The following is a 21724-nucleotide window of genomic DNA, read 5'->3' on the forward strand; positions in this document are numbered from 1 at the left end:
TTCCAAATGGAGTGGGTGGCACCCGAATAATGTAACTGACTGCTTTGGTGGTGCTAGGCAGTGGGGCCATTTGGTTCCAGAGGTACTGATGGCAGCCAGACACCTGCCATATTTTCCTTCTTTATTTATTATGAGTGAAATTGCCAGTATTTTTATTGACCAAATTCCTATGAAATGTGACTTATTAGATAAATATAGAAAATCATAGTACGTTAACTGGATAAATTTTCTGTAATCTGCCCTATAGCAAGTCCACCTGACTAGCCCAGCACTGGGACTGATGTCAAAAAAACCTGGGACCCGTATGTACCAAAGTGACAGCTCATCCTGAGGTCTGTGGGCTGGATGTGAACAAAGCTCTTGATAAACCTTTGGAAGCCATGATGGGTTACCCATGCTATACATCATCTCTTCTTTTATCCTCAGAAGGATGAGAATGTTGGCTTTGCTTTTCTTTTCTTTTTTAATGAAATACCTGGTTTCACAATGTCAGAATAGTGTCATGTTAGCCTTTCAAAGAGAATATAAAATCAGTGACCGTTTACTTTTTGTCAAAGTTGTATCAGAAATGAATTCAAACTATTACTGGGAGTGACTTATCACAATCTAGTTTAATAAACTATGATGTGATGATGATTGCCCTGCCCTAGGTTTTCTTTTTCTATTTTTGTTTAACCAAACAAATTACTAAATTGGCCATGTCTTAACTGAATACCTTGTTTCAGAACTGTAGTGTTGTTGAGTCACTTTCTTTGTGACCTCATTTGGGCTTTTCTTGGCAATAATACTGGAGTGGTTTGTCATTTCCTTTACAGATGAGGAAACTGAGGCAAATAAGGTTGAGTGATTTGCCCAGGGTCACACAGCTAGGAAGTATCTGAGGCCAGATTTGAACTCAGGAGGGTGAGACTCCCTGATTCCAGGCTCGGCACTTTGATACCTAGCTGCCCTGAGACCTGTAGTTTTACCACCTCTCGTCAGCTAATTTTGTAGAGGGCATCATCAGGTTGGCTGCTAGGGCACTCCTCAACTCCTGGTCCTGAAGAAATTACCATCTTTGGGGCAGGGTTTTTTCCCCAATAAGCTTGCAAGGTGAGTAGGGTGAGTGTTAACTTCAATGTCCAGATAACGGAACTGAGGCTCAGGAAGGAAGGGATTTGCCTGTGGTATTGGAGCCATTGAAGAACCCTGGTCTCTCCTTATTGGAAGCTCTTTCTACTATGTCAGATTGCCTTGAGCATTTAGAGTATGAGCCAGTCAAATGCTGTAAAAGTAACTTTAATATAATCAATCTAAACACTCCAATATTACTGAGCAGTATTTGTGTAGTAACTTAACAGGATGCCTTAGGACAAGATTGAAGGAACTTTGAACACTCAGGGAAGATCTGGTATTTTGCTGTGACCAAGACACGTGTTCTTGATCACTGCTTACTTTTTCCCCCAACTAGAATTAAGCAGAAAACAACCTTGTGGGATCTGGAACCTTGTGGCTCCCAGCTCAGGATCTGCTTGTTGGTGCTGGGGTTTTGGCTCAGTATCAAAAGCTCATCCCTTCAGCTTGTTCTTTCTGGCTCCAGGCATCAAAAACCTTGAATTGCCCGCTGGCTCTAATTACTTTAGCTCGGCTCTTACTTCTTTCTGTCCTGCTCTAAAACACCTTCCTTGGACCAGCGGATTCTCTGCCCCATGCAGCTGAGTTTTTTAGATGCCTGTTTAGAGTTTTTCTTGTTGTTTGCTTTGTGGCAAAAACAGATAGGAAAAAAGCCCCCACCTCTGGTGAATGTCTCAAATACTGTGCCCGGTGGTCTCTTTCCAGCCAGGAAATGGTTTCCCAGGCAGCCGGCTGGCTTCCTGCCCCCCTGCTGCACTCTGTCTTCTCCCTTATCAATGCCCAGTTTGTGTGGAATAACTTGAGATGGATGCCACCTTTCTCCACTGAGCAGACCATAAACTGACCAAAGACTTTGTAATTGGAACACAGCCTAACGGAAGGAAGGTACTTGGTGCTACCAGTGCAGCCTTCTCCCCTGGAATATCAAAGGGGCCAAGGAAAGGGCTTTTTCAGTTCGATTTCTCTTCTGTACTTTCACCAGAACTTTAGAGAACAGCGACCCTACCTGGTATAACTCCCCTCTGACCCGTGGGCTCCATCCTCTGTCCCTCTCCTGGACTTGGGGCAGCCAGGCCCCAAACCAGGATCAGGTTGCAGCTGGTATAAAAAGTCAGAGCTGGGGGTAGTTCCCTCTAAGCTTCCTTTAAAAACGTAGCCTTTTCTCCACCATTCAAGGTTTATTGTGATGTAAATAGGTAGTCAGTCCTAAGAACCAGGAAATCCAGGGACTTCAGCTATGAGGTTTGAGTTTCAAAAGCTGCCGAAGAGAGAATCTCCCAGATTTTGCCCACTCATTAATTAGTCCTTTCATTTTTGCCAGTGAAAACCTCCCATTTCCCTGCATGTAACTAACTAGTCTCTCCTTTGGTTCGGACCTTGCTACCTTAGATGAGTTCTTGGTCTAGGCCCCTTCGCTGCTGTACTTCTGACTGAGATGCAGTGACAGACTTCACATGTTACTTTTCTATCATTGCAGGGGCCTCAGCCTAGAAGCATTTCATAGGATCTTAGCTATCGAACACCTTAGAAGTTATCTTGTTCAACCCTCTCATTTTACAGAGGGAGAAAGACAAGCCTTGAGAGGCTAAGAAATTGGCCCGAGGGCCTTATGGTCCCCCTAAGTGGCCGATCAGAGATTTTAACCCAGGCCCCAGACTGTCTGATTTCCAACCATAGAATGCTATTTCAGAAATGAGTGATTCTGAGAATGACGGTACATGTTATGATAAACTTTGCTAATGAATAACATAACTTCGTTTAGCTAAAAACAGGTTTTTAAAACTCCTTATTTGGCTTGTCTGTCATTCAGTTTCATTTTGTACACATTCATTGAATATCTTTTAACCTCTTGAGCCTTTTATAAATAATACATAGGATTCCATTTGTCTATCAAGAGATGATGGGACTGCTTGATGCAATAGCCATCAAGAGCTGAGCCCAATAAAGCAAGCTTTAAAACCTTTCTATGCTGTCCTGAGCCTTTGACAAATGAGGACGATATATATATATATATATATATATATATATATATATATATATATATATATTATATATATATATATATATATATATATATAGTATTCGTGAAATGGGTCCGTCCGAAAAAACATTGTGGTGGGGCTTTTGGAGCTCTTTCGACTACCTGGAGTAGTGGCATTGCCAATGTGGTTGCTTCCACACTGATGGTGTAGTGCATTTTAATAGATGCTGGCTTTTAGCACAGGGCCTTGCCCTTCATAAAAGTCCTGCTCAGTTGCTGCATCATGTTGTGGAGGTGACTCCATGGTCTCATGCACTATGCCAGTGGAGCATAAACTCTGGCAAATATTACCATAGTGGAAATATTTTAAGTATGGCCCCATTGACCAATTATTTGCTGTTTGAAGATTGACACAGCTAAGTACAGAGAGGTTCATCACTTGCCTGGCCACTAGAAAACAACTCTTTCGTCATAGCTACTCTTGAATCAAAGAAATACAAAATGGCCACCCTTAGTCAAATCAACAAACATTTATTAAGCGCTTACTTACCATGTGCCAGGCACAGTGCTTAAATTCTAGCCCTCAAAGAGATTATGTTGAGGGAAGTCTACACAAACAGGAAACTGAAAAGGGTAGAAGGACCTACTGGCCTGAGGGTATGGGGAGTGAGAGAAAGAGAGAGAGAGAGAGAGAGTGAGTGAGTGTATATGTGTGTCTGGAGGGTTGTTTCTAATATGAATATGAGAAGTCCCAGGACAGCTGGGTGGTACAGAGGATAGAGCTCCAGGCCTGGAGTCAGGAAGACCTGAGTTCAAATCTAGTCTCAGACTCTTATTAGCTGTGTGACTCTGGGCAAGTCACTTCACTCTGTTTGCTTTAGTTTCCTCGCCTGTAAAATGAGCTGGAGAAGGAAACAACAAACCACTCCAGTATCTCTTCCTAGAAAATCCCAAATGAGGTCACAAAAAGCTGGACATGACTGAACAACATGAAGTCCTGGTGTAGAATAGAGTGAACTTTCCAGGGTGAGGAGGCTTCTGTTATGGAAGAGAAAGTCCAGAGAGTCAGGAGTGGAGTCCACAGAGGAATGAAGATGTGGCTGTCCTGGGCATTTTCCTTACAATGGAAAACACTCAATGTGGCCTTCTATTTCTGCAGTGATGGTAGCAATATGGCAGGAAGAGGGGCAGATGGTCCTAAGAATCCCAGTTTTTAGGCCATCTTTAAATATTAACTTTATTTTTGTTATTCTCAGTGTGACATCCTTGTCCAGAGACCAATGAGTCAGTATAGTACTGGGGAAAATGGATCTTATCAATATTGCCATTCTCATTATAAATGAAACTAGAAGAGCTAAGGAACCTGCCACTATGTGCAAGGATGGTGCTCAGGTTCTCCTAAGGATGCTAAAGAAACATTAGACCATAGGACATTTTGTCATCTCATTTCATAATTAGACAAATGTAAGAAGAAAGACCACCCCAAAGATAATTGTAGTTTATGCTCCAACATCTGATGTAGGGGATAAGGAGAGAGGAATTCTTCAAAGAACTTACTCAAATCCTCCAAACCAAGTCAATGTATATGTTAATATTTGGTGACTTCAGTGCAAAGGTGGATGTTTTTGGGTGGGGTTGGCTGGGAGTGTGCCAGGAGGGAATCCCAACTCTACTACTTAACTACCTCTGCCCTGGACCCTGGTCTTTTTTTTTTTTTTTGATCTCTGCTGTCTGATTTGGTGTCCCCATTAGCTTCCATGGATTTGATGATTGTCTCTGTGAAGTTGACTCCCAGATTTATTTAACAGCCCTAACCTCTCTCCTGACCTCCAGCCTCACCTCTCCAATGCCTATTAGACATTCTGAACTTGATATCCCATAGATTTCTTAAATTCTGCATATTCGCACCTGAACTCCTCTTTCCCTCACTGTCTAGGGCAGCAGCATCCTCCCAGGCTCCTTGGCTCACAATCTCAGGGGTGGGCCTCACTCCTCACTCACTCCATTGCCAGATAGCGATGCTTCTGCCTTCGTAATGTCCCTCATGTGTCTTGTCCTCCCTATTCGCACAGCCACCTCTCTACTTCACATCCTCATCATCTCTCCCCTGGACTATTTCAACAGCCTCCTACAGGATCTCCACGTGGATGCCAACATGATTCGCCCTGGCTTTCTCACCTTACTCTACTTCAGACTCTTCAGTTTTCGGCTGCTGTTAAGACTCAGCTGAAACATGGCCTGTTTCCCTCTGAGATTACCCCCCACCCCAAATCTTGCATCCACCTATTTATTTACTTTTTGTTTCCCCTATTAAAATGTAAACTTGAGGGCACAGGTTATTTTGGCCTTTCTTTGTATCCCCAGTGCCTGGCCCATGGTAAGCCTTAAATAGATGCTCCTTTGGTACGGCTAGGTGGCCTAGCACATATTGCTCAGGAAGACCTGAGTTCAAATCTGGCCTTAGACACACTCGCTGTGTGACCCTGGACAAGTCCCTTACTCTCTCCTCTGCCTGCCTCAATTTTCTCAATTGTAAAAGGAGACAATATAGCGCCTACCTCCCAGAGTTGTTGTTAGGATCAAATATGAGAATATTTACAAAGTGCTTAGCACAGTGCCTGGCACATAGTAGGCACTTAATAAATGCCTGTTCCCTTCCTATCTTTGATACCTGTGTAACCCTGGGCAAGTTATTTAACCTCTCTGTGCCTCAGTTTCTCCCTCTGTAAACTGAAAATATTGGACTGGATGACTTCGAAGGTCCCTGTCACCTCTAAATCTAGCATCCTTATAAAGACTTAGAGGAAATAGGGCTCAGGAGAGAGGTCAAAGGCTCATAGATGCACCCTTGCTTCATGCCTCTGTGTCAAGGATACTTTAGTTGAACTGCAAGTTGTACAAGACTTCTCCTTCAGATGATGCAGTTCAAACGTTTCTTAACTATGGGAGTTTACATTTTACTGGGTGAGATACAAGGATCTAGGAAAATCATTATAAATTTTTTACAAAGTAATGGCCAGGAGAGGCTGCATGAAGAACCTTAGGTAAGGATCAGGAAAGATATTGGCAGACCTAAAGGGCAACTGAGCTGAGCCCCAGAGGGGACTAGGGGAAAGGATTCCAGGTGTGGGTGACAGCCCATACAGAGCCCATAGTCAGGAGACCAAATGGCCTGTTTAGGAGCATGGCATTAGCAAACTTAGTGCTTGGTCACTGCTCTAGGGAAGTAACTTCCTGTTTGGAGCTGGTGGTGACCATCTTATTTGTGTAAATAGGCAGATTATAAGCTCCTTGAAGGCAGGGACTGTCTTTTCGTTGTTGTCTTTGTATGCCTAGGACCTTGCATGTAGTAGGTGCTTAATAAATGCTAACTGAAGTGTGGTGCTACCTGTAGGTGCCACAGAGATGGGGAATTAAGTCCCTTAGTTGACCAAGATTTATTTTTAATGTAGATTTTCCCTGGAAGCAGCATCAAAAACTGACTTGACTTGTAGAGACTTGATTGGTTGTAGTGAGGATCCCATTACCCTTGAGCTGTAGCAGTCTGTTGCAAGACAAATGGAGGATTCTGTGGGTTTAGTGAATCAGGAACCAAGGATACTCACAAGACTGCCTAAAGTAGTAATGCTTGTTATGTTTTTTAAAGTGAGATAAAGCAACTTTCGTCAATTGATGTTTGAAATGTGCCAAGCGTGACTCCTATTTTAGGGGCTCCATCTTTAATCTTTTTGGAATATAAATCATAATATTCTTTATACATTTTCTGTAGTTTTCAACTTTTCTAGGTGCCATTTTCTCCATGGGACATACTATATTTTTAAGCATAACTGGAATTAATTGCAGCGCTTATTTAGTAGAACCATTGGTTCGGCTGGGATGATTGAGGTTACAGCAAAGATTTGGGCATTTTTCCAGGAAAATGTACTGATCTTTAGCCTATAAGAAGATGGAATCTGATTTGCTATACGTGGGAACTTTTTCATTGGAGATTTTCCCAGATAATTTTTTATACATAAAAGTTAGAATGCCTTTCCAATTTTGGCTTTTCCAGTTTGTACATGACAGTATTTCATGTAGGATAACCCAAATCGAAAGGAATCAAGTGATCTGGGTGCGACCCCTAGCTACATCATGGCACCAGGGTTCCAAGTATAACCGGTACTGGGCTTATCTAAATCAGAGGGAGGAAACCTGCAGCCTCAAGGCCACATGTGGCCTTTTAGGTCTTTGGGTGCAGCCTTTTGACTGAGTCCAAATTTTACAGAACAGATCCTTTTATGAAAGGGGTTTGTTCTGTGAAGTTTGGATTCAGTCAAAGGGCTGCACTTGAGGACCTAGAGGGCCACATGTGACCTTGAAGCTGCAGGTTTCCCACCCCTGATCTAAATACTTATAGCTCTGCTTAGCAGCTGACAATGCAACAGGGCACTGAAATTACCTCTCTCTGAAATTGAAGGTTTTATATCTACCAGAGCATATTCTTCTCCCTTCCCATCTCCACAGAGTTCCTCTCTTACCCAGATGCCAAGCAAAACTCAAGATATCCTGCTTTTTTTCATCTTTTGTATACTGTCTTTGGGTACCATTGGAGTCATGCCCTCTGACCCTAGGCCCTTTTCTCTCTACACTTTCACTTCGTGGTCTCATTAGCTGCCTTGAGTTCAATTACCAATCTCCATGGTGATGATTGTCCTATACATCCAGTTCTAATCTCTCTCCTGAATGCTATTCCAGAATCACCAGCTGCCTTCCAGACTTGTAGGCACTTCAAATTCAGCATGTCCAAACAGAATTGGTGATCTTTCTCCCACCCTCTTCCTACTTCCCTATCACTATAATAGGGCACCACAGTCCTGATCACCTAGGTTTGCAGCCTCACTATTGTCCATGACTCCTCACTCTCATTTACCCCACAGTCACTTTCATACATCTCCTCTTCTGTATGGGCCTAGCTCCCACCCTAGCTCAAGCCTTTTTGCCTCAAGACTTTCCCCTCTCCAGGCCTGCTTTACATACTGCCAAAACAATTTTCATAAAGCACAAATCTGATCATCTCAGCTCAAGAAACTCCAGTGGCTCCCTCCTGCCTCTCAGCTGAGCTATAAACACCCATCGAGCATTCAGAGCTCTTTGGAACTTTGCCCCTTCTTCCTACCTTTCCAGTCTTCTTCCACTTTGTTCCCCTTCCTAAGCTTTATGGTCCAGCTGCAACAGGCCATTTCCTGTCTGGCTACCTTTGTGCAAGCAGCAACTACATGTCTAGAATGCTCTCCCTGCTCCCCTCCTGCTCTCCTCTTGAATTCGTGGTTTCCCTCAAGACTCAGCTCAAATGACTCTTCTTTACATAAAGCCTTTCCTGGTCCTTGAGACTTCTGCTAGTATCTTCCCTCTCCCATAACCGTGGTATTCATTTTGAATATATTGTATATGTACCTTTATCTGAGGGCAGAGGTTGGTTCACTTTTGTCTGTGTCCTGCATCAAGCAGAGTGCCTGGCACATAGTAGGCACTTAATAAATGGTTGTTGTCTGATTGCCCTTGACTGGTACCTGGTAGTTTGCCATTCCTTTGGGCTTCAAAGAAATGTTCTCCCCACCCCTTGTAGTAAGGGAATTCTTTCTCATAAGCTTTCCTGTTTCTTGAGATAAAATGAGAAAAAATTCTATTAAGGCTAAACTGTTCTAGAGATTAGCCACAGCTACCAAAGTGAAGTTCAAAAACTACTGAGGGGTCTGGGCCATCTCTATCATTTTCTGTCTCCCTTCCCCCTCCCCCCCTGCCCCTCCCCGCCTTTTCCCTGTTCCTAGCTCCTGACACTTTGCAGTTTGGGGAGAGGGGGAGGAATTGGGAGTACCTAATACCAATTTTGATCTTGGTTCTAGGAATCAATATAACTGGTTTTCTTTTTTTTAATGAATACCATGAAAATAATAGATTTAGATTTCAGAGATGCCTTGATCATCTGGTCATTGGATCATAGATTTAGAGCTGGAAAGGACTTCATGTAGTTCTTCCTTCTCATTTTATAGAAGAGGAGACTGAGTCCCAGGAGAAGTCTAGTGACTCGCCCGAGGTCATACATGACCAGCTGCCTCTCCACGTGCTCCAAATAAGGAAGTTCCAAAGACTTGTCACCAACAATGGGAGAACCAAGACTAGAAGCCAGGTCACTTGACATTACCAGGGCCCTTCCTTTTCTGTTTGGGGTGAGAGTTGTGCTTATGCACCCTAACAATCTGAAGGAGTTCTGCCAATATAGTGCTCATCTCTAGAGGGCTTGAAGGGTTAGGAAATGATTTCTAGATATTAGCTCATTTGTTCCCCAAAGCAGTCCGTGAGGTGTTGTTATAGCTGCAGAAACAGAGGCTCTGAGGGGCTCAATGACTAGACCAAGGGTAGGGAACCCTTGGCCCTCTAGGGCCTCCAGTGCAGCCCTTTGAATCCAAACTTCCCAGAACAAAGCCCCTTAATAAAAGGATTTGTTCTGTAAAACTTGGATTCAGTCAAAAGGCCATACCCGAGAACCTAGAAGGCTACATGTGGCCTTAAGGCCACAGGTTCCGCACCCCTGCCCTAGACCTCCTTGACTCCAAGCTTAGTCATTGCTCTCTCTGTTCTGTTATCTCTAGTATTATATCTAGTATCTCAAGAAGAAAGAACACTGGATTTGGAGTTTGAAGAGTTGGGTTCAAATCCTAGCTCTACTTTTTCTGCCTCTGACTGTGGGCAGGTCTCTGTACCTTTCTAGGTCTTTTTTTTTAATGCATAATGGGGTGGGAGAAACAGATCAGATGATCTTTAAGATTCTCTCCCACTCTAAAGCCCATAATTACATTCTCTCCATCTTGAAGTTGAAAAAGCACAGCAAGAAATCACTTGTCCACCTATTCAGTACAAATTCAAGAGTCAGGCAATAAAGACAAAGGCCTCTAAGGAACCAAAGTGGAAGTGACATAGTTATTTAAGAAGAAAGGGAAGGAAGGGATAAGCATTTCTATAGTGCCTGCTATGTGCCAGGCACTGTGTTTGAAGCTGATGTATTTGGAGGCCCTCAGGCCTTCACTCAGATCTGATCAAATCTTAATTGAGACACAGTCCTAACCTGTTTTAGTTATTTGGTTTTCTATCCCAGAAAAGATTGGAAGCAATAAATTAGAATCTGTCATCTTTCAGAGGCACCATTTGTGACAGCAGGAAGGGACAACTGATAATCTAAAAACAAAAGAGGAGACAAACTCAAAGCTTAGTGGCCTGGGACTGTTTATTATAAAATCTAAGAACGCCTCAGAGCTCAGTAACAGCCGAAGGCGCCGTTTGAGAATAATTGATGTTTTAATTTAATGTAATAGTTTAATTTAATGACCATGTGTCACTGAGAAAAGGTTAAATTGTGTTGTTATACCCTGCCTTAATAAGGCAGGGATCTATGTAATACATTTTAGATGGATTCGATTAAAATTAGTTAAAATAGAAAAGGTTTAGGTACTTTAAAGATCTAAATTGTCATCATCTAGGAAGTGTGTGTTTGTGTAGAACACTCTCTTCCCTGGTAGTGCTTGCTGTTCAGGCCTATATCACTTGAGTTTTGCCAACAGATGAGTTCAAAGGTACTGAATCTTAATCTGTTTGATCTTCTTGGAACCTGTCGAATGCTTTGACTTCCTCCTGGTGCAGTCCATCAGGAGCAGAGTTATGTAAAGCCATCATTTCAAGATGGTAATCAAAAAAGACTGCTAACTTATGAAAAGAGTATCTCCCTAGGACCAGTGTCAGGTTTGAGTTGGAGGCTACGTGTTGGCAGTGAATAGAGCAGAGCCATACCAGTTTGAAGCTGCCTCCCCAGGCTCCAAGCTGAGTACCAGCTGCCAGAGAACTCCTGAGGCCCTGGGATTAATTCCTTAGGGAGTGAAGCCATCTGTTTACCTTAGATTTGTATAAAGGCCTGGATTCCAATTAAACTTCTGACACCCCGTGGCTGGCCACACTGGGCAAATCCTCTCCAAGACTGGAGAAGAGCTTCCCTACCCACATTGGTAGAGGGAGTATCCTCAGTAGGAGCTCCCTTTACTGACAAGATCATAGCACAAGTGTGGCACAAGGAGTTGAGAAGCAGTGACCATGCTAAGGTGTCACAGCCAGATCCATGTAGATATAGCCTTTTCAGTGCCAGCTGGGAACTGGCGGCCTCTGAGGCGGTGACTGGCCTACATCAACCCAGAAAGGTCAGTAATGAGAAATGTGAGTGATGGTCTTCTACCCTCACAAAGTCATCACAATACATAAACTTCTTCTTTGTGCTGGACTTAAGAAATCTCATGCCCTCTTTTTGGTGAGCTGGGGTGTGGATCCTTTCTCCTGTTGCACATTACCTTCTGAACCTTAACTCATCTGTCAGCATCTCATACCTTTCTGCCTTCTCTTCTTACTGTCTCCTCCTGTGGGAGTGAGGTGCATTTGAATGTTGGTTTTTTCCTGTTGTTGTTACCCAAATGTTATTGCTGGTATTCTTATGTAGGAGAAAGCCATGGTGTTGTGGGCATGTAGCTCAGACTCCCAACTCTTAGACTCCCTGCTTCCTCATTGTGTGGCTTTGGACAAGTCACTTCCCTTGTCAGGGCCTTCCTCATCTGTAAAAGGAGAGGATTGGATTAGCTGATCTCAGAGGCTCCTTGTAACGGAATCCTGTGCCTTAGAAGCTTTGGGTTCCATTGGCGGAGATCCTTTTGTTTTGAAGAACTGACTTGAGGTTGTGCTCACTTTTTAAAATGCCAACTCTTGTTTTGGACTCATGTATGTAGGAAACAGTTTGAGATTTATGATAAAAAATAGAACTGAAAAGCTAGAACTGAAGCTGATAATCTCCTTAGGGAAACCACTTATTTATTGCATAGAAAAGTTGCTTCATTTTTGGAAGTTGTCCTAAATTATTATGATTTCTTCAGTGTTTTGTATTCCTTAACAGATAATTTCTACACCTTAGTAAAGGGTACGCAACTTAGAGTTCATGAAATTCGTGGGTTTTTTAAAATGTTTTGAAAACTATTTCATTGTAACTGATTTCCTTTGTTATCCTATGCTTGTAAAAGCATTACTCAGAGTGGAGGGCCATAGATTTCTCCAGATTGTCGAAGTGGGCCATAACATGACAAAGATTATGAACTCAGGCCTTAGTAAATGCTTTTATGAATTGCTGAAACTAAAAAAAGAGTGTCAGCTGTAGGCCAGCCTTGTGGTGATGAAGTTCTCATTGGAAATAAGTCATACGTTACATCAGCAGGTACTAAAAATGGAAGAACAGAAAGGCAGTTATATCAGTCCAGTGAATGGGAGTCCGGAGAAGAAGGTTCAAGTCCTGGTTCTGACCCTCCTATCTGTGTGTTCACAGATAAGTTATTTATAATCTTCAAACCTCAGATAAGGATGATAATTGCTAATTACCTGACTGCATTAAGAGACTGTAAAGCAGTTTCTAAACTCTAGAGCTCTATATAAATATCTTACTGTTGCGTAGGCTTGGTGATGACCCATAGGTCCAGCCAAGGTAATTTGGGAGAGGCTCGTTACTGGCTTGGTCATGGGTTGATGAGGTTTTCAGCTATTGCAAGGCACAGAATGGCTGGTGATTTGCTTTAGTAACAGGATTCCACAACTAAGGGGTCAGGAGGTCTCTAGTGGACGACCCCTAGCTATTTCTGCTTGGCCCTCTCTAGTTTAATGTTTTCATCAGTGATCTTAGACAAAGGCTTAGCTCACACCCTTGGGTTCTCAGATGACAAAAAGCTGGGAGGGAGGGAGAGCTAACACAGGGTATGACCACCAGGATCGAAAAAGAATCTCAGCTGCTAGAATGTTGGGTCACATATAATAACATGGTGTTAGAAATTCCATTTTCTATTTTGGAGTAGAGTCTATGTAGGAGTCTTATTAGATATAGAAGAGTTTTTCCTGTCCACTTATATCTTTTTGCTTTTGTTTTATCAACAGGTCCCCAACAAAGATTGGGTTTCCAACCTCGAAGGTAAGTTGCACTTTCTGAAATATACCCGTGCTCCTCCGGATTTTGGGCAGTGTCGTCCAGGCTTCCTTCTTGCCTTTCTGCTTTCTCTAGATCATTCTTTATTCCCTGACAGCGTTAATATGCCCTCCAGTCCTTAGTATGGCATGACTTGCCTCACAGCATTGTGAGGCAAGCACATTAAAGTGTTACCCAACTGTCAGCTAGTATAATATTGTGTTACTTGTTCATTAATTTATTGGGCCAGGCTTGTGGTTTCATTAGTGTAAGGAACTCTTAGTGTGGAAACTTCTTTCCCTAATGCACATTGGCAACTCGAGAGTTAAGCCTTGGGACACTGCAAAGTTAGGCCACTTACCTATGGTCACATGTTTGGTACAACTCAGGTCTTCATTCCAAAGCTAGTCCTCTATCCAATAAACAAAGCTGCCTCTCCTAAAAAATATTATTTATTACTGGATGTATAAATAGGTACTCTAGAAATGTCTGCGCCTAAATACTCCATGCTAATATAGGATAGGGATAAAGACTGGACTTGTGCCTTCCTTGGTGTAGGGAACGTCCTGTTGAGGGCTGGCTCCCCACCCCCCATCAAGGGAAACACCTTCTCTCCCGTTTAGAGTCTTAACAAGTTGTTGAGAGTATGTGTCAGAGGCAGGGCCTAAAGCAACACTTCTGGCTTCGAAGCTGGCCATTAGAATGGAAGCCTTTGTACGCTGAGCTGCATCTTGTAGTAAGCGCTTCCATTTTTGTAGATCTCAAACTGTTACAGAGAAGTGTTCTCATTACAGCGCTAGGAGGTGAGTTGTACTAGTAATGAATGTTTGTTGAATTGAGTTATTGTTATTATCATCCTCATTTACAGATGAAGAAACTGAGGCTCAGAGCAATAAAGCGAGTCGCTAAGGTTCTTAGAGCTAGTAAATGTCAGCCAGCCTTTGACTGCCTCTTCCCCTGTCTCTTCAGACATAAAGCCCAGTCCTCTCCTACTATATTACATTGGGGGGGGGGGGTGAATATGGTGGGGCTCTTCACCCATCTCGACGAGGATACTCTTTTTCTTTTAAAATTAGTATTCTATTAACCAATATATAAAACAAAGATCATTATGCACTGGAGAGAACCTGGAGCATATATGGAATAAATCTGCCTATTGAAATTCTATGAAATGACCTTCCACATGTCCATATCATTCTGCCTGTCTTAAAACCAGGGACTTGGAGGTGAACCTGGGCCCACAGTTTTGCCCAGTCACTTAGCTGCTTTGTGACTTCAGTAGCTGTTGACTCAGATGCTGCCTTTCTCACCTTTTTAAAGTCTTAAAGAATGGTCCAAGGGGATCTTTGACAAAAATAATAGGCAGGATCTGTTTTCTATGATATCTTTCCCATCTTCATTTCACTTAGTTGACAGAAAGTGCAAGAAATACAAGATCCTTCAGTTGTACGTTTTACACACACACACACACACACACACACACACACACACACACACACACACACACACACCCTTTTGACTGAGAAAAATGTAGCCTTAAAGGTTCTCCTCCACTGTTGGGCACAGAAATTCCTATTGCCCAATAGGGAAGTAGGAGGGAAAGAGACTAAATTAAAGGCATGGGTGAGGAGTGGTATGAGAGGGAAGGGAGATTAAGAGAGGCAGTGGTGAGAAGCAAAACAGACCCTTGAGGGAGGGGACAAGGTGAAAAAGAGAAGGATAAATAAAAGAAAATAGGATAGAGGGAAATGCACAGTTAATAACCTTAACTGTCAACTGAATGGGATGAATTCACTCCAAATGGAAGTGGATAGGAAAATGGGTTAGAAACCAGAATCCAACAATATGTTCTTTACAAAAAACACACCCCAAACTGAAAGACCCAGAGGTAAAATAAGGGGCTAGAGCAGGATCTGTTTGCTTTAGCCGAAGTGAAAAAGACAGGGGTAGTGATTAAGATCTCAGACAAAGCAAAAGCAAAAATAGACCTAATTAAAAGAGAGAACCAGGAAACTACATTTTTGCTAAAAGGTACCATCCACAATGAATTAATATCAGTACTGAACATATATGTACCAAATGGTATAGGGTCCAAATTCTTGAAGGAAAAGCTAAGCATTATAGGAAGAAATAGTAAAATTATGCTAACGTAGGACCTCAGTTTATGCCTCTTAGACCTAGATATATCTAACCATAAAATCCGAAAGAGATGAATAGAATTTTAGAGAAGTTAGATACTTTAGGCCTCTGGCAAGTACTGAATGGGAAAAGAAAGGAATAAATCTTTCTGTTTTCAGCTGTGCTTGACAACCTCACAAAAATTGACCATGTATTAAGGCATAAAAACTTCCCAAATAAATGCAGAAATATTTAATACATCTTTTCTGACCATAGTGTAATAAAAAAATTACATTCAATAAAAGCCTTTTGAAACATAGATTAAAGATTAATTGGAAATTATGTAACCTAATCTGACAGATTGAGTGAACCAAAGAACAAATCATAGAAATAATCAATTTCATTAACGACGATGACAATGATGAGACAACATACCAAAATTTGGGGGGGTGCATCCAAAGCATTTATATGGAAAACTTATATCTATAAATTCTTATGTCTTATACATGAAGGAAAGAGCAGATCAGTGAAGTGGGCGGGTGACTACAAAACCTAGAAAAAGAACAAATTTAAAATCCCTAACTAAACAATAAAACAGAAATCCTGAAAATCAAAAAGAGAGATTAATAAAATTGAAAATTTAAAAAAATTGAAATAATAAGTAAAACTAGGAGCTAGTTTTATAAAAAAAAACAACAAATAGACAAACCATTAGTTTATTTTATGTATTGATTTTTTTTACTAATTAATAAGTTGATTTAAAAAAAAAGAACCCCAGTTTATCAGTATCTAGAATGAAATGGGTGAATGTGAAACCAATGAAGATAAAATTATTTATTAGGACCAGTTTCGCCCAACTGGTAGATGTTACTGGGGCAAGAACTCCTGCGAAAACTGGAAAGCAGTCTATCAGAAAGAAACTAGGTGTAGAACAACATCTCACATTATATACCAAGGTAATCTCCATATGGGTACATGATTTAGACATAAAGAGTAATCTCATAAGCAAATTAATGGGCCATGGAAGAAATAAACTGTCAGATCTATAGGTAGAGGTTCATGACCGAACAAGAGGTAGAGAGGTTCATGGGAGGTAGGGCAGGTAATTTTGATTACATAAAATTTAAAAGTTTTTGCACATACAAAACTAATGTAGCTAAAATTAGAAGCAGGAAACTGGGAAAAAACTTTGCATCAAATTTGTCTGATAAAGTTTTCACTTCTCAGATATGTAGGAAACTGAGCCAAATTTTTAAGAATAAGAGCCATTTCCCAATTGATTAAGTGCTCAAGGATATGAACAGGCAGTTTTCAGAAGAATAAATCAAAGCTATCAGTAGCCATGTGAAAAAAATGCTCTGTAGAAATACAAATGAAAATAAGTCTCAGGTACCATCTCCCACCTATCAGATTGCCTAACATGACAGAAAAGGGAAATGGGAAAATGTGGTACACTGTTGCACTGTTGGTAGATCTGTGAAGTGGACCAACCATTGTGGAGAGCAATTTGAACTATGCCCAGTTAGAGAGCTGATGGACTCATGTCATAGATTGAAGCGTTTTTCCCCTCTATAATATGGCTAATATGGAAATTTGTTTTGCATGACTTCATATTTGTAATGAATTTTGTATTTCTTGCTTTTTCAGTGGGTTGGGGAGGGGAAGTGAGGAGAGAATTTGAAACTGAAAATAAAACTGAACTAACAAAAAAAAGTTTTCCACTTAGGATACTTCCCTGCTTTAATAAGCAAAAATCTGGCTCAGATGGGTTGGTTCCTTAACTTTCATATTGGAATGAAATGAGACAGTCATAGCCTGTGAAGCAGTTGACAAATAGGAAGTTTTACTTAGCCATAGCAAGGGAAGGATGTTCAGAGGAGGGAAGGGATTTCTGTGCTGCTGTTGGTCATGCTGCTGGCTTGAGTAGACTGGGCCAGCAGGTTATGTAGCAAAACCCAAAATAAGTGAAGAAGGAATGTTGCACAGATAGTGACATTCGTTTTATTGGGCAGCTTGTCCGTTCGTTGTATCAATACATATATCTTTGGAGAAGGAAATGGCAAACCACTCCAATGTCTTTGCCAAGAAAACCCCAAAAGAGCTCATGAAGAGTTGAACATGACGGAAACAAATGAAAAACAGCCACAACAACAACAGCAACACATATAAATCTTGGGCATACGCAAATACAAAATGAGCTGGCCCTGGAATTAGCTAGGTCTACAGCGCTTCTTAAACCCTCTATAACCTTAGACTGCTCCCTAAAGATGCATTGAACAGTAGGATCGCAAAAGAATCAAAGGTACGAGGTACCTAAAGAGTTATGGAAAACTGCATTGTGAATATCAGTATATTACCAATGATAACTTGAGGAAAGTGTTATAAGAAATTCTCAAAGACGTGTATGATTAGAAAAAGGCATCGTCAACAGCAAGAGCTAACAGATGGTTGGCAAGACTGTTGTATTTGCAAGCCATTTATAAGCCATGCCGCTTCCACTCAGGCCATCTTCTCTACCTCCTTCTTGTGGCAAACTTGGATCCTACCCCAGGAAACACCATGGGCTCTTATCTGTACACCTTCCCCTTTATATGTTGTCTTCCGTCATTAGAGTATAAGCTCCATGAGAGCAGAGACTGTCTTATATTTGTTGTCCTGGCACTTATCACAATACCTGGCACCTGGTGCTTAACAAATGTTTGTTTCAATTGTCTATTATGTGATGTCTGACAAATGTTAAAAGACTTTTAAAAAGTCTTTAAGACTGCATTCTGAATAGAATGTGTTATTTCATGCTTTTACTTAAAATAACTTTGGATCATGTTGGGATTGCATTGGGCAGATAGATTCTCTGGAGAATTTATAAAAAGTCAAGGCTCAGAATTCCATGGAATGCAATGGGATGGATGGGACGTGATGTGCCCTGACTACAGGATCACCCACACTGACAAGCTTAGCTCATAGGTCAGTCAGAGTATTGAGTGGAGACTGCTCCCAAGTGCCGAATATAGTTTGCATATGGTGACTCATAATTTGAAATCTATTTTAGGGTTAGGAGTCTCATTAATATTGCTGTACTTTTATGAATGTAAAGTAGTATAAAGTAGCTATAATGTTAAGGTTTTTGTTTTGGGTCTTTTATCATCCCAAACACATATCTATTCACACAGACACTCATATCCCCACTTCCTGAATTGCATATTTGTGTTAAAGATTACTAAAAAGGAAACAGAAAAATGTTGATATGTAGACTTCTAAAGTTATTAAAACTTCCATAATTTAACATAGAAATCATGGCTCTTAGGAATATGGATCCCAGGTTTTCTGATCTGTACCTACTTTATCCAGATTTTCTTTTTTAAAGATGGGGAGTCTCATTCAGGTTTATTATTTTTCCAGGAAACAGAGAGCATTAAGCATAAGGTTGGAAATGAGTCCCTTGCTCAAGAATTGAAACAGGATGATTCCAAGAAGGTCAGTTAAATTTCACTAAGGATGGCCAACTTTAATAAGAAAATGTTTCTAGTATCATGTTGAGTACAATCTGACCATTTCATGAATTTTTTTCTATAATTTGTTAGTAATGTGAAAGAATGTATTTTTCTTAAGTGTCAGTCTTCAATTGTATCTCATTTTTATTGTTAAAGTACATAAGTAGGAATGTAGTATTTTATGTTTTTACTAGGATAACTTTGGGCCATGTTGGGATTCGAACCAGGCATTAAGTGCAACATGTGAGAAGTACCCTCCTGATTCCAGGGTTGTCTATGTCAAGTCCTTGGCCTTACTCCTGCTCAGCTCTTTAAATACTTCATATCAGAGAGAGCCAGAGACCTGGCAGTGGAGAACAAGTCCCAAAAACTGCAGTGGACTAGATCTTGTGGGAGACAAACATTAAGTGGCAGACGTGGTCCCTGTCCACCTTATGTTTGTACTCCTAGCGAGATCAGGTGTATCTCCATGTGTGTACGTATATATGTATATAACATGTGCCTATAGGGATATATGCATGCTATATATACCTACATCTTTGTAATAGAGTATTTGTATGTGACATCCATATGTACACAGCATGTATTCACACGCACACACGTGTGTGCATGATACATGTACTAAAGCAATTCAGAAAAAAAGATTCAGCCTTGCTGCTTGAAAGCAGAGCAGGTTTATCTCTAAAGAACAATCACTGAGGAGAGGATTGACTTGTGTGACCATTAAGAGATTCCTGCTATTAGTCCCTAACTGTATGTGAGAGCCAGATGTTTATTTGTTCGTCCATTTGACAGCTATTTGGTGCTTACTGTGTAGCAGGCGCTGGGGGTGTAAAGACAGAAATGAAAAGAAGTCTGTACATTCTCCGGAGGAGGGGGGCTTTACAACGTTCATACTAGCAATAGTAGTAGCTAACATTTATATAGAGCACTTCACAACAGGAAACTGAGGCAGAGGTGAAATGACTTGCCTAGGGTCACACAGCAGGTTTTGAGTTCAGAAGACAGAACTTGAATTTGGGTTTTCCTGACTCCAAGTCCGGCATTCTGTCCACTCTGCTGTCCAGCTTCCTCATTTAAATGACAAAATAAATAGACTCTGATTTGAGGATGGAGGGAGCAGGAATGCTCTCCCCGTAAGAAGTGACGCTTGGCTTGAATCTTGATGGACATGGTGTATTTGAAGAGGGGGAAGTGAAAAAGGATTGTATTCCAGGAATAGAAGAGTCTCTGCTCAGGGAGGCACAATGGAAAGCTGACTTTGAGAAACCCAGGGTCCACTGGTTGGCCTACAACGCTGCGTGTGTAAGGAGGTAGCAGTGGGAGAGGAGCATGGCCCAACGCGCTGGCCTTTGAATGCCACAGGAGGAATGAGTTCATAGTTTCCTGGGGGTGGATCTGCTACCCAGTGGACTGGAGGCCATCATGGGAGAATTCTTGAGCTAACCTGATGTCTTAGTCCTTAGGAAAGAAGCCCTCTAGCTTCAGTTTTTCCCCCTTAAATCAACTTTTTAATTAAAGAAAAAAAGGTTGGAGAGAGAGAGAGAGAGAAGATAATTGGTAGAGAGATTAGCAGTGCTATGGAAACTAGAATCAACAGTGCAGTTGAGGTCCTGGGTCTTCGGAGGTAGATGATGAAATGCTAGGAGCTGGAGTCTAAAGGGGAACATGAGAAAAGTGGGGAGTTGTTCTCCTTGGCCCGTGCATGAACTTTGCTTTAGTTCATTCCATGAAGGGGGCTGGAGAGGGTGTGGATGTATGTAGCAAGCAACATAGCTGGCTTCAGCCACCCCAAGAAGAGGACTCCTAAGTTAGGGGTCAAAGTTAAAGAGCAGCCCAGTGACCAGACCATCATTCAAGACCCTTGGTTCTTCTCGGGGGTGAGAGAAGCTGTAAGGGATCCTGTCTCAAGTCAGGTGGGTATCCAAGGCTAGAGCTCAGCCCCTTCTGGCTTTTTGTTGTTGTTCAGTTGTTTCAGTAGTGTCTCACTCTTCGTGACCCCATTGGGGGATCTCTTGGCAAAGATACTGGAGTGCTTTGCCATTTCCTTCTTCAGGTCATTTTACAGATGAGGATACTGAGGCAAACAGGGTAGAGTGATTTGCCCAGGGTCCCACAGCTAGTAAGTTTCTGAGGCTAGATTTGAACTCCAGTCTTCCTGACTCCAGGCCTGATGCTCTATCCACTGCACCAGTGGTTATTTGTTCAGTCCTGCTGCTTTGACCCCATCTCCAGGAAGGGTTTGACTAGTGTGATATAGTGGGGAATCCAGTCTCCCAAGCCCTTCTAGATAGAAGGTGGTACAGATAGGAGGTCATTGAAGAGAGAGCTGTGGGAGGAGAAGAGTATCCAAGAGGAATTTGTTAGTATCAGCCACAGCAAGTGGTGGGATCAGAGGCCCAAATTGAGAAGGGTTGAGAAGTGAGTGGGGGTTGAAGTGAAAGAAGCCAGTTCCTTCCTGGAGTTTGGAGGTGAAACATAAGGATACTGGGCTAAGTTTCAGACCTCGAGGAAGATGGCGAAGGCTTGGAAACGCTTCCACTCAGGGGATTGGAGAACAGTACAGAGTACCCAGAGTGCCTTGTGGAAGTTAGCAGAAATTTGTGCCAGGCCCGATGAGCACGGTTCAGTGGCTTGCTCCAGCACACCTCTGTGGGCAAGGAGTAGGGCAAGAGGTTGGTAGGGATTGCCATTTGGCAGAGCTGAGTGGTCAAGGAACGGGAGTGCCGTAGTGAAGAAATTGTTGAAATGGCCCATGATGTTGTTTTGGCTAGACCAGGGCCACATCTTCATCTAAGTTGTGTCTAGAGCACATGTGGAGCCTCTTAGGCAGAAGTTTGGGTTCGGTGGATTCATGGAGTTTGGTAGACAAGCTTCCACTTGGATTTAGATGATTGTAGATCTTCTCTCAGTTGTGATCGACTGCTCCTGTTCTTCCAGCCTTGGCGTAGGCTCCAAGCTGCCTTGGCCCTCAACTTTTACTGTTGTCTGAGAAGTTTTGCTGAGCTG

At 41.9% G+C, this 21724-nt stretch overlaps 1 protein-coding gene across 1 annotated transcript in view; it reads left to right on the plus strand.

The window, feature by feature from the left end:
• The window catches only part of WDR44 (WD repeat domain 44), an 82107-nt gene that overhangs the window by 13086 nt on the left and 47297 nt on the right, over positions 1 to 21724 (plus strand). The window contains exons 2-3 of the mRNA XM_036740274.1: positions 13079 to 13112; positions 18624 to 18698. Of these exons, the coding sequence (XP_036596169.1) occupies positions 13079 to 13112; positions 18624 to 18698 (109 nt within the window). The remainder of the gene's footprint in view (positions 1 to 13078; positions 13113 to 18623; positions 18699 to 21724) is intronic.

Source organism: Trichosurus vulpecula, chromosome X (assembly GCF_011100635.1).
Source record: "Trichosurus vulpecula isolate mTriVul1 chromosome X, mTriVul1.pri, whole genome shotgun sequence".
Taxonomy (NCBI): Eukaryota; Metazoa; Chordata; class Mammalia; order Diprotodontia; family Phalangeridae; genus Trichosurus; species Trichosurus vulpecula.